Here is a 12975-nt window from a genome sequence, read left to right on the forward strand (position 1 = left end):
TTTTGATGCTAAGATGCAGAATGTGAGGTGAGGAGATTTATTATTAGTGATAAATTTATTGCCTTCAGTGCACCAATAAGGATTTAAATTCTTTCAAGATAAATTAAATTCTTTTTGAAGCTCTTACTTAAATCCTAATCAAACTTCTTGTTGAAGGTTAGTGATTTTAAAAGCAACAATAAAAGCACAACTTTGACTTCACCTAATTATGCATATGCTTTAGCAGCTCCCATAGTGATTTAAAAACAAATTGATTTCTGATGCCTTCAAACTCTTCCTTGTAACGTCTAAAATGGTTTGCCTGTAGAGTCAAACTTAGATTGAAACACCCGTGATGGAACACTGCTGATTCAATAGTATTTTCAACAACCGCACTGGCTCTAAAAAAGCTCAGAATGGCTTTTAAAATTAATTTGCAGACAAAGTATTTGATTTGCTTTCTGAGCTATTAGAGTTTGCTACTTAGCACTTTGCAAGGAGTAACTCAGAAAATGTTTTAAGCAAAATAAGAGATGCATTTGCAATTTCAAGCTTGCAGCAAGGTGGGTCTTTCAGAAAGCAAAATTATCCCTCTCTGCTCCACTGCGGGCAGTGCAGTACTACTTTCCTAACAATGAGAAAGAATGGGAAGTGTAGCATCCTCATAGAACATCTTCACAGGAAAACCCAATATCTCTGCAGTTTTAGAAAGAGGCATAAGGAAGACACAGCTTTTATTCAAAGTCATTTCCAGCAGAAGAAATGTGGTAAAAAACAATTCGTTAGCATAGGATGATAAAATCTGGCTATGAAGTGGATAATGACACCCAAATTAAAAGCCTCACCTAGGAGATATTCCTCTCTCAATGCTCTCTGTAAAGTGTCTACACTGGACAGGTTATCTCATTGTGTCTATATCTAGGCTAAGACAATCTAAACATTCTTTTAAGGTGAGTCGGTATTCAGTGTACTCTGCACTGTATTAGGCACAAACGTTTCTATAATTCAGTAGTTTCTAATATAAGATGCTTGGAATCTTGCATACAATTTAGTGTACCATAGCTTACATATACAAGTGCCTCTTAATTGTGCTGTGATTAATAATGATGCTATTTACCTTAATTGGGATATCATTCAATATAACAGTAAATGCATCTTCTATCTATTTATGCCTTTATTTCTGCTTTGCTCAAAAGTCCCTCACAGCATACTTTCAAAATGAGCAGAAATCTTCTGGCACATGGTTAAATATTCCAGTTACTATCCTTGCTCCAGGCTTAGTCTCCACTGAGACTGTAATTCAGCCTGATTCTTTTGGACTGCTGAGGATCTCACATCTTTAACACAAAATCACCTCTCAAAACATCTGATGCCATTTACCTTATTTAATTATAATTCAATTTTGCAATTGCTCCCAGAAAACGATAGGTGTTCTCCCAACAAGATACTCTCAATCATCAGATTGCTCTTTAAGATGGCAGACAAAACAGCATGCATGGAAAAGCTACATTTAGAAAAAAAGAAAGCCACCCATAGTTATTTTGGTAAATAAAAACAGATCTTAGGATGAGTAGCATAGAGTTTAAGTAAATAAATAAAAATATAAGAAGATATCACAATCTGACTTAGTACAACTCGGGCTGTTGCAGTGCAAATAATAGTGCCAAGAGCAGAACTAACTCAATGTCAGGACCTGGATTCATTCTGCCTAAGTGAGGTGTGCAAATGAACATTTTAGTCTTTGTGTCCCATCTTCTCTGCTCTTTGACTCTAGCCCACAAGGAGAGACATGAAATCATTCACACATGCTAACCTGATCTCTCTTTACTTCCTACGAAGAAGGGTCAGATTGACTGCAAGCAATTTAGGCTCCTAACTTAAAGACCTGAGGTTTGGCAGCATGAATATTGTCTCAGAACATCCAGTGAAGATACACTGACAGTGATGCCAATATTGGAGGCAAAGAAACATTCTTTGGAGAACACAGAGGAATCCAGGACTGACTACAAAAAGCACAAATGCCAAGACTGAAGGATACTTGGCAGCGCTCAGGAAAGCAGGATTCAGATAAACTATGTTTGCACTAACTCAGAATCAAGGCACAAATAACAGTTCTGCATTTTTATTAACTCTTCTATATAAAAATTGCCTTTTCCACAAAAAAAAAATATATTATATATACGCACATATATATTTGTGTGTATATATTTAATGGGGAGTTTCTTGTTACATATGTTCTTTTTTTATCAAAAACTGTAGCTTTTACAAGCACTCAAATCCTGCCCAACTTCTTTTTCCTGTCACAGAGACAAAAACATATGAGTTTAGTCACTGGTATAGACAGCACATTTTTAAAACAAAGTAAATTTGCAGCACACTTGCTGCATGTATCCACAAAATTATAACTACGTTCTCACTTCCAAATTTATTATGACACTTCTCACTTCTCCTCTGTGAACGTTTAACCAAGTTTGTGTCTGGCTACAGTGGCATAGCTAGGATCCTCCATTACTGAACGAGAAAAAAGGATTTCAAGTGGGTCTTTCGTACTCCAGCCGTGCTGACGCTGCTCCAGAGAGCAACTCCTGCCCTACATCTCCCTCTCCTGCAATGCTGTATCTCCAACTGCAAACCTTTGCTGAAGCGTTTGCTCCCTTTGCACCCCAGTCTCCCCGCCAGTGACAACCCCTCAATGCCAGCAGTGACATTCCGGACCGGGACCAGCAGACAGTGCTCCACCTACGGCCTAACTCCTGACAGCTCCTCTCTCAGCCACTGGGCCTACGGCCCTGTGCAGTCCTGTATCATCTGTCCCAGGCCTGGAGCTCTGGCCTCACCAACAGCGTGGTGCTACACCATGTGGGAATATTTAAGCTTTCCCTTGTAGTATTTTTAACTAAAGAAAACCTAGCACTGCTAGGATCTCACGATATGGCCTGGCCATGCCTGTCCTGGACAACGCTGGGCTTCAAACCGTGCTAACTCAATGCAGCTCTGCAGGGAGTTCATATCTCTACTAAAAATCTGGCACTGAAAGACACCAAAGCTCACTCTACATACAAGTTTTTAAAACTTCTACTACTGTCTACTAATTAAGACCAAACTAAACCTCAGCCCACTCACCAGTTTTGGTTCCAAACTTCAACCAAAATCCATAGCTCAGGCTCAAATTCTCACCTAAAGTGAAACATAATCCAGACAACTGACTTTGAATTGGGCTGTGAAACTCTGCCATAAAGTTCTTCTGACCTGAGTGGTATTTTGATATTCAGGTCTCAAGACTAACACTACCACGCTGAGGCTTTCTGAACACGCTTTTTCCTCTGCGATCTTCTAAGGCAAATTATCACTGCTTCTTTAGGTTAACACTGCAATGAGGCAGCACATCCACAATTAAAGATCTGCTCCCCACCTTTTCCCTCTTCTACATTTTATGGTGGCAAGCAGACCTCACTAATCCTAACTAATACATGTTTTTAAAAAAATTTTCTAAATCAAACAAACGGCCTCCAAGTTGGTATATCACTTCAGTACTAAAGATCCCAGCCTTCCTCAGGCTCTCCAGGCTCCACAGAGACTTACATAATAAATCAAGTTACCTGACTGCTCATCTTGAAAATCTTGTTTTCCCATTGCCATCACTGTATTTTACCTTTTTTGCATGGATGTTCTCTCTCTCCCTTGCTACCAGCCCTATTCAGGTTTGAAAGCATGTGGGACACCTACTGTCCTATTTTATATTTCCCAGAACTAAAGGTCACCAAAATGGTTTAATAATACTTATTCAGAGCTATTTTTGCAACAAATGATACTTACATGAAAGCTATATCCCCCCAAAAAATACCCAGTTATTGAGCACATCCAATGCTTTTACAGGTCACTTCATTACCAAATGCTGATCTAAATGCATTGCAGGAAATGAACTCACAGAGATACATGTGCTATAGGAACTAAATGTAAGAAAGAGTATGTTTAAACCACCTTTGCCAAAGTTCTTCACACTTTTACAACCAAGAAAGACTGGTGAATAAAGCTTCTGTAACCTGCAGGGAAATGTGGCAGGTAATCTAATGCTACAGAGGAGGAGTATGATTAATAAAACTCCAATGGCCTATAGGTAAAGGAGCTATTTATCTTTTTTGTAAAATAACCCTGAACCTGGAGCTTGGGTAGAGCTCCACAGCTCACACGGGCCTATCTGAAACGGCCACAAGACCTTTAACAATTTCAGTGGTGAGACTGAAAGGCCTCCGCTGGGACAGCTGAAAGGGAGCTCTGAAAACCAAGCAGTCACTAATGGATCCCTTTATACATAACAAAACAAACAGAAGCTGACATCTAAAATGGATCAGATGATCTGTCCTCCCAAAGTGCCTATTTCTTTTCATAAACTTCAGAAGAGCCTAAAACAACAATGGCAGACAGACAAAGACAAAGACAAAGTTGTAGTGGGATTCATCTAAGTGAAAAGTGCCAAAGCTACACATCTTGCCAGGAGACAACCAGTCTCTGCAGCACAGTATGTCCTGGGACTAACTGGAGTATGGGCTTAGCAGTGACATGAAGGAGGGAGGCAGAAAAAAAGTACAAAAAACACCTTTGCTAACTGACTCAACTCCCAGCAATGCCTCTTTGATGGCACTACACCCTAATACCAAACCAGATAAATTCAGTTTAGGAATAGCAAAAACTTCAAGGACTAAGTTCAGATACCTGTATTCCAAGCAGGTCCCTAAACCTACTGTTCCTAATAGTTTGACACCTCTGAAAGTCAACAATAAGCCAGGAAGAAGCAGAAGGGGCAAGGACATGGGAAAAAACTGACAACTAAAATTCTAGTTAAATTATCTAGAAGACAGCAGTTACCCACCTGCTGGCAGAGACTTTGCCCTAATTAGTTATGCTGTTTAAATTAGTTGAAAGTTACAATATATAACAAGAAAAAGCAACACAAAAAAAATTAACTCTTAAAAGAATACAAAAAACCAAATCATCTTTCACTTTGCTACTGCACAAATGCAAGGGTAGTTCAGGTAAGCTGGCAAATATTCTTGGCTTTAGACGAGTTTCAGGACGTCCTTTGTCCCAAGAGGAGGGATGGAACAGCACTAAAGTCTATACACAGCAGGAGAGCTTTTTCCCTCTATACAGTTCTTGTACTGTTTCTTGGTCTTCAGAATGGATATAAACAGATCTTTAATGTCATATATGACATTAAAATTACTGTAAGTACCTTAAGGTCTTGCCTGGTTGCCAGCAGCTCAGACTCCTTCCCATAAAGGTCTAGCTGCAGCTTCTCCATGTTTTCCTTATTTTTTTCATGGGTCTTCTGTAAGTCTGTTAGCTTGACTTTCTCTGCTTTAAGCTCCTGTGCTGACAAAATAGACTGCTGTTGTAGTTTATTCTCCAGTTCTGCCTGAAACGTAACCATAGGAAGTTTCAAATAAAGTTACAAACAGTAAAGCAAGCTTAATCAATAAACTGCATTTATACTGCATGAGGAGGTTTTTTTTTTCCACTTATGAAACACAGCCCAATAATCTGATGTTTGTGATTTTACAGCAATATTTTGTAACTAATTTAACCATAAAATTTAATTCATGTCAGAAGAAGTGAAACACATTAAGAACAAACATTAAAAATCTAAGTAACATTTCCAAGTCCTAAAGTTTCCACAGACTTACTAAAGCACAAATACAATCATGTAGCATAAGGTACATATAAAGCACACAACACAACATTCTCTAATGTTATAAGACATTTGAACTCTCTCCATTATGGTTTATGAGTTTCCTACTGTCACTCAGATAAATTCTTTTGTTATAATAAGAGAAGACTTGGTTTAAACTGCCACAGACATTCCTAAACACTGAGAGTTGTCTAAACTACTCTCAGAAAACTCTACTGCTTTACAAGACAATGGCAGCTCTTGCCTCATAGCATGCTCCTGAAGCAAAATAAACACATTAAATCTAGCCATTTTTTATTGAAAGTTATTTCCTACAGAATCTGTATTTCAGCACTGGTTCTTTTCACTTTATTGTTGTTGTCATTGACATTGTTGTTTCAATTTCCAACAGCATCTGAAGACTCTGTTTCTACATCCTGACCTTCGTATTTCCAACAAGACTACAGCAAACAGCTGTTTATCACAAAGATATTGAAATAAAAGCTGCGGCATTTATCAGCGAAATTTACATTAATTTTCTTAAAGGAAGAAGAGAGGCCAGTCTTACCTTTTCTAAAAGGGCAGTTTTTAATTCAGCTTGCAGTGTCTCACTATGTTTTTTCTTCTGCTCAAAAGATTCCTTTAGGTCTCTCAGCCTTCCCTGGAGTTGTTGCTCACTTTTTTCTTTCTCTTTCAGAAGACCCTGAATTTCCAGTACTTGTGCTCGTGCTGACTCAAGTTCTATTGACAACTGCTTAGAAATCTATATTCAAAAATATTAAATAACTGTATATAATTTTAATCACTATTTGCACATGCCTATTTGTACAACTGCCTATTGAACCATGTGGATGACAAATTATGTAGTTCAAAAAGCAAACATGAAAAACTGGTCAAAGCTGTTAAAGCTGAAGATAAAGCCTTAGGAAATCAGCTTCCAAAAGACTGCTAGAAGTTGGGAAGAACCCCTTGATTGTAGGAATCTGAAAGGCTTGTCCTGTTCTACTTTTCGCTAGTCACCTGCCATTTTCCTCTGCCAGAGAACAGACACCAAGCTACACTTCTCTTGTGGTCCAGTATGCCCACTCTTACATTTTTATAAAGAGCTGTGGATTATTTGCAGCAGTTTCCAAGTATGCTACTGTTATTTCTTGCACACAGAAGCAGATCATCCCATAGTACTACTACTGCTACTTTCTACTTCAGAGCTAGGTGGTCCAACACTGGCAAGTAGACTTAGATTTTAAGAGCTAGGAGAAATCCTTGAAAGTAAATTTAGCCGCTGGACTATATAATTTTGCAGTCTGAATGCTTATCTTTAAAAAGGACATTTTGTCCTCATGCAGTCACATGCAAATTATACAAATTTGCAAAAGCAACTACATCCTTCAAGGTTATCTGAAAATGCCCTGTCGACCACACAGAGAACAGACTGATTAGGCCTGCAACTAAAACAGATCTAAGGATACGAAATAGCAACTTTTATCACTGACAGACCATAACTACCAAAAGAAATGAGGGGTAATACAAAATAACTGTTTCACTGATGAAAAAACCTAAAGGGCTAAAATTACCTGCTAAGGTATGTGGGCACAGAAAGGTAGGAGTAAAACCTGCATTTTTAAACTTCATACTAACATCTTGGAAATTTTTAGTAGCACCTTGTTTCAGTGCCCCAGTTAGGTTACAATTTGAGAACTGCAGACCCTTTATCTCTTATCAGTCCCAGCATATGAAACTGAAAATTAATCTTTTAAATAGATATCATTAATATTTTCTAGATTTTTAAAACTAAGTGGACAGCTTACCCCTTCCTTTTTTTCCAATGAGTTCTTCAATTCATTCCTCTCTTTAGCTACAGACTCTGTTTGTACCTGGAGCTGGTGTTTTACTTCTTGGTAAGACTTTTCCTAAAAAACAGAAGGCATGCAAATATTTCTGTGAGCTTCTAAAGACCAGGTACCACGTATTTTTGCAGGACCTTCAAAGCCTTCAAAAACAATGCTTTCCTTCCCAGCTGCAGACATATTTGCAGCTAAAAACTTCTCAAAACTTTAACAGTGGTAAATCTAAGCTGAACACAACTGATACCCTGTACTTAACAAATGTAGCAACATGCCAAAAAGTTTTTCTGATTTGGAATAGTATCCATGTTTGAAGCTGATGTTGGTAGTCATTCTCCTCATGGAAAGTAGGAAGCTCATCACTTTCATCAGGATCCAAAATTTATTGATGTTCTAAAACTCAAAAGCAAGTACATTTATGGGATTTCTATGCAAATACAACTAAATTTTAAGCTTAAATACTATGCACTTAAGTTAGTGGTGAGCCTACAAATGACTACAGAATTAGAAGCAGAATCTGGACTCCTATCTTTAAGTCTAAATTGGGGAGAAAATCCTTCAAGTTTTTAGGAGAAATAAATATTTAAACAGCAGTAAGTAAGTAAAGCAAACAAAAAGGCTTATCTTAAAGAGGTGAAAGAGTAAAGGAAAAAATGTTATTTTTATCTAGGAGTATAATTTTTTTTTAGATCAGAATAAAAGCAGCTACAAACAGGTTCTGGGAAATGGTGACACGTAAGAAGAGAAGGGAATGAGAAAAATACCCCTACTATGTCTGAGGCAGGGGTATCAGAACAACTCTGTAAGAAACTTTATAAAACATGTGTTGATGTAGTGCTTATTCATATTATCAACAAAGCAAAAAAGAGAAGGAAAAAAAAATTATTTCACAGCTAGTGAGAGATCACTCTCGTTACCATAATAGGTTGCTCTGATGGTCAAGCACTTGTTGCTTGGAGATTTCTCTGAAATTCAAATAGTTCTAGTACTCTGATAATACCTTAAGCTAGACATTTCTCCAAACAACAGATGATGTTACTCTGCCTGCAGTACACAGCCTTCCAGCATGTCCAGACAAGTGCACAGGAAGGCTCTATACAAAAGACCCTAGAAAGGAAACTAAAATGGCCCTAGGAAAAAAACATCATCTTCAATATGGTGGCACTTCAGTAAAAGGTTTAAAACTGCAGTTTGTAATAATAAGGCTGACGTATTTTTTTTAAAAGGAGACATTTCCTATCAAATTATTTCACTGTTTGTCTCTACTTTGTTTTCTTCACCACATTAAAGGCATGCAGCAAGGAAAAAGAGATCCTGTTTTGTAATATGACTGATGCTTGCAGTGCAAACACCCAGACAAAAAATTTTAAGGGAGGACATATATATGAACAACTAAAAATCACAATTTGTTTTTCCTTAAGGCAATTAATTTCCATGCACTGTCATTGCATGTACTCTGTTTTGAGACAGACAGCAGTCATTTAATCAGACTGTAAATACACCCAACTTAATGTCTAATGAAAGAAACTACTAACCATTTCTGCCACAGCTGCTTTTCCTTTTTGTATTTCTTTTTCTAATTCCTCCTTTCTTTTTTTGAAGGATTCAGAACTTTTTGAGAGCTTGTCTTTGGTAGCTGTAAGGTCCTTTAATAGAGTATCCTTCTCTGATTTCACTTGTTGCAGCTCTGATGTTGCTGCTTGTATTTTACAGTCTAATTCCTTAAGTTGTTTACTTGTATCTTGATTTGATGTCTCAAGGTTTTGTTTGAGGCTGGCCTTTTCCTCCTCCTGCTTTGAAATTTGCTGTTTCGCTTGTTCAAGGGCCTCAGATTTCTTCTGTAGATCAAATTGAGCAGTAGACATCCTGCAAGTACAAAGAGAAAAATAAAGTGGGGTTTTTTTTCAATTCTTCTTCATAGGTTCTTTTGTATCATTAAAAGTCTCTATCATTTAATATATTAACTATAGAACTACTTCAAAGCATATCTTTTTCATCTACAACATGGGCATTTTGTCTCTCCAATGAAAATATAACAGCAACTCTAAATACTACTTCGAGATGGATTCTTCTTCCTCAAATATTATGAACAGAAACTACCCCTTTGCTGCTTATGCATAAAATGCAAATTAGTCTCTGAAAGTTACAGAGGTGTGGATATTTAAAGACGGACCTCAGTATACCAGACTGTTCAGATATTTAGCTGACAATAAGCACAATGAATAAACTGAAGAAAGGTAATGAATCACAGCAGTCAGTGATTCATATGAGACAACACAGCAGATGGAGTGTGCATAGCATACGGAGTGAAAAAAAACAGGTGGGATATAACTCAGTTCTCATAGCAGAGGGAATACATCACTTTTATCTATGATTTTAAGAAATCATAGAAGAGAAGAACAAAATTTCAGCTCTAGCCCAAACCCCTCTATTTTTATGTCTGATTCTGAAAAGTACTATAACGCAGGAAATGCATACGCTTCTCTTGCTGCTTCAAGCTGTTTGCTCAGTTCTGCTGTTTGGAGGTCTAATTCTGTAGATTGCTGTCGCTGCTGCTGCAACTCCTGAAGAGTTTGTTCTTTGCTTGCTTTAGCATCAAGAATGTCAGCTTCAAATTTCTGAGAAAGAAAAATAAAAAATTAAAGCCATCAGAACACAAGCAACAAAATAAAAATAGCAATAAAAAGCAGGAGTCATCTCTTCTGCAAGTAGCATTTATGGTAAAAAGTTTTTACTGTAGAAAGCAGTCACAATTTTCACACACCATCTACCTGTTTCATTAGTTTGCCATTTACCTTTCATTATTTAGTTCCTGCAAATCTCTTGCTCCACCAGAAGTGAACTATTTTCGTAAAACATTCTGAAATCATCTTTAAATTAAATGCCAAGCAGACATTTTGTTGCAAAGTAATAGAAAAAATGCAGAAATCTTTAAAGACTCTATCCAAAACATCTATAAAAAAAGGCCATACACAATCTTCAGCTTTGGGGCCAAGTTCTCAGCTACCACCAAGTAGTTTCAGCAGTTTCAAATGACTGCTGATTTACATATCCCAGAACTCTGCCATTCTTTATAACAAAAACAAAGACCCAGACTACAGCTGTAAAGAAATCCTACCCTGGCCTGGAAGAGGTTTTTCTTGTTTTGTTTTTAGAAGGTACTTACTTGTTCATTTACATGGAGTATAAAGAACACAGGAGTCTTCAGCAAATGGGCACTGCTTAGACTCTGCAACACACTAGTGTTTTACAGACACTTCTGCTTTCATGCAGTGGCCATAAAACAAAATGGCCAAGTTTCTCTGAGAAAATTCCTGAAAGTTTTTTGTTTTCTATTTTTTAATTACTTTTTTTTTAAATACCATGCATTCAGCTGGAAGAATCCCAAAGAATGGTGATGACATCAAGATTTTACACAGAGTTGCATTCCTGTTGACAGCATCAACAGCCCTGCTCAGTTTCACACTTCAGCTACCAGGAACATCGTAAAATCTTGTGTAAGCGAGCACTGTATTCCTCCCAAGCATTTGTGTCTGTTGGTTACTTGTGAAACTTTAGCAACAGGATGAAAAATAAAAACACAAATGAAAGCAGGAAAAAAAAAAAACCAGTGTGCAAAAGACAAGAGATAGAAGCGCAAAATAATTATGTTATTAATGTGAATGTATGACTGCTTTAATTTTTAATCACATTGGATTTAAAAGCTCACACAGGGAAAAATAGAGCACAAAAATTAGGAAAAACATCCCACTCAGTCTTGAGCATAAAGACTGCCAATCTCCCTCAAAACAGACAACACTGCAAACCCAATTCTTCATTGGTCCTAAAATCCCCATATCATAAGGTTCTCTGTATCATGAATTTTGGCCACTAAGAATGCCTAACAAATACAGAACAAGGGTTAAAGCCCAAATTTAAAAGCTCTCAAGCATTAGGACTAATTCATATTCTTAACTGAAAATAGTAGTCTCTCAAAAGATCAAAAGGTTCTGCAAACCTTCTGCCAGAATTATGTATACTTTAAGACAAAAATTGATTCCACAAATGGAATGCAAAACTCAAGATCAAGTTACAGGAAAAACATTGATTAAAAAATGTTGATAGAAAGCCTCTGCAGAAGCCTACTGAAAGGTTTTAGAAATAAATTAAACCAGACAGGTAGTGTTAACTCGGACTAACCAATCTAACACAGTCCTTGCTACCACCTGTAAAGTCCATAAGGTTGAACTTGAAGACCCAGATTTTGGGAACTATTCATGTTCCCTCTCATAACACTTTCTGGGGGGCACAGAGGTTGGTAGAAGCACGCGTACAGGAAAATGAAAGTATAGTGGCAATGTGCTAAGCCTTCTTAGTGTGATATGCAGGCATAGAAGAAGAGAAGAGCAGGATTAATAGGTGGATCAGGAACCACTAGCAAAAAAGAAACCTATGAAAGTGGTATTGATATAATCCTTCCCCCATAATTTAAGCACAGCTTTTATCACATACTACCAAACAGCGGAGAACATCATTGGTTTCCGTAAGCTCAGATACTGTGTTCAATACAAACCTTAAGCTGTCCCTCTAGCTCTTCAGTTTTCTGTTCTAAATAAAGATGTTTCTCTTTGTACTCCTTAAGATTGGCTTCCAGCTGAGCACAGTATTCCTGCTTGTCATTCAGCTTAGCTGTAACCTGATCCAGCTGAACGCTGACCTTATTTAACTCCTGAGGTAAAATAAAAATACGAAGGTTGTTAGTTTTTAAATAGCTTTCAAAAATTACTAACGTCACATATGCTTTAAATGATCTAACGTCTTCAAATCAAAAGGGAAAATAATGTTTCTTTTTTATTCAGAGGGGCGGGAAATTGAGAGGGGGAAACATGAACATGCACACTAATTCTCTCTGTTAAACTGACTAAATTTCTTCTAAAGCCTCAATATTCTTCTCAAACTTCACAGGATGTGGGCTAAATCTTAACAAAGGTGTTTTAAGTTATAAAAGGAAGAGGAATTGTAGGTAATAAACGCACTAGATCCTGCAGTTAGTACAACAGTAACTAGAAAGTAACACTACAAAACCTCAGAGAAAATTTTTGCTGTCTTCATGAACTCAAGCACCACCAAAGAGGAAAGCCAATACCATGGAAACAGTCAGTTCTCCACATATCAGAGATGATTTCAAACCATTTGATTCAACACAAACCAGCTTAATTTCCACAAGAAACATGAACATGTTCACCTAGTAACCACTATGATGACAGCTACATCAAAGTTCATTGCTCGCCAACCAAGCTGATTTATTTAATTATTAATTATCTGATAGTTGCAAAAAGAGGCCTTCTGTTTACAGCAGTTAATTACATTCTCACACTAAAAATGGTGCTATGTTAGCATCTGCTGGATGTTTCCATGAAGACCACAGCAGCACTGATTCTAACAGTGCAAATATTCGATTCAGCAGTCAGTGGAATGCTTCACTAGGATTAACACACATTAAAA

The 12975-nt window shown here is 37.2% G+C and overlaps 1 protein-coding gene across 3 annotated transcripts in view; it reads right to left on the minus strand.

Moving 5' to 3' along the window:
- The window catches only part of EEA1 (early endosome antigen 1), a 70032-nt gene that overhangs the window by 7731 nt on the left and 49326 nt on the right, over positions 1-12975 (minus strand). For all 3 annotated transcript variants that reach the window (XM_086750239.1, XM_086750229.1, XM_086750248.1), the window contains 6 exons: positions 12044-12199; positions 9970-10109; positions 9027-9357; positions 7456-7557; positions 6216-6410; positions 5213-5395 (listed from right to left, as the gene is read on the minus strand). In XM_086750239.1, the coding sequence (XP_086606365.1) occupies positions 5213-5395; positions 6216-6410; positions 7456-7557; positions 9027-9357; positions 9970-10109; positions 12044-12199 (1107 nt within the window). The remainder of the gene's footprint in view (positions 1-5212; positions 5396-6215; positions 6411-7455; positions 7558-9026; positions 9358-9969; positions 10110-12043; positions 12200-12975) is intronic.

The sequence above is a fragment of the Chlamydotis macqueenii genome, chromosome 1 (assembly GCF_036417535.1).
Source record: "Chlamydotis macqueenii isolate bChlMac1 chromosome 1, bChlMac1.mat, whole genome shotgun sequence".
NCBI lineage: Eukaryota > Metazoa > Chordata > Aves > Otidiformes > Otididae > Chlamydotis > Chlamydotis macqueenii.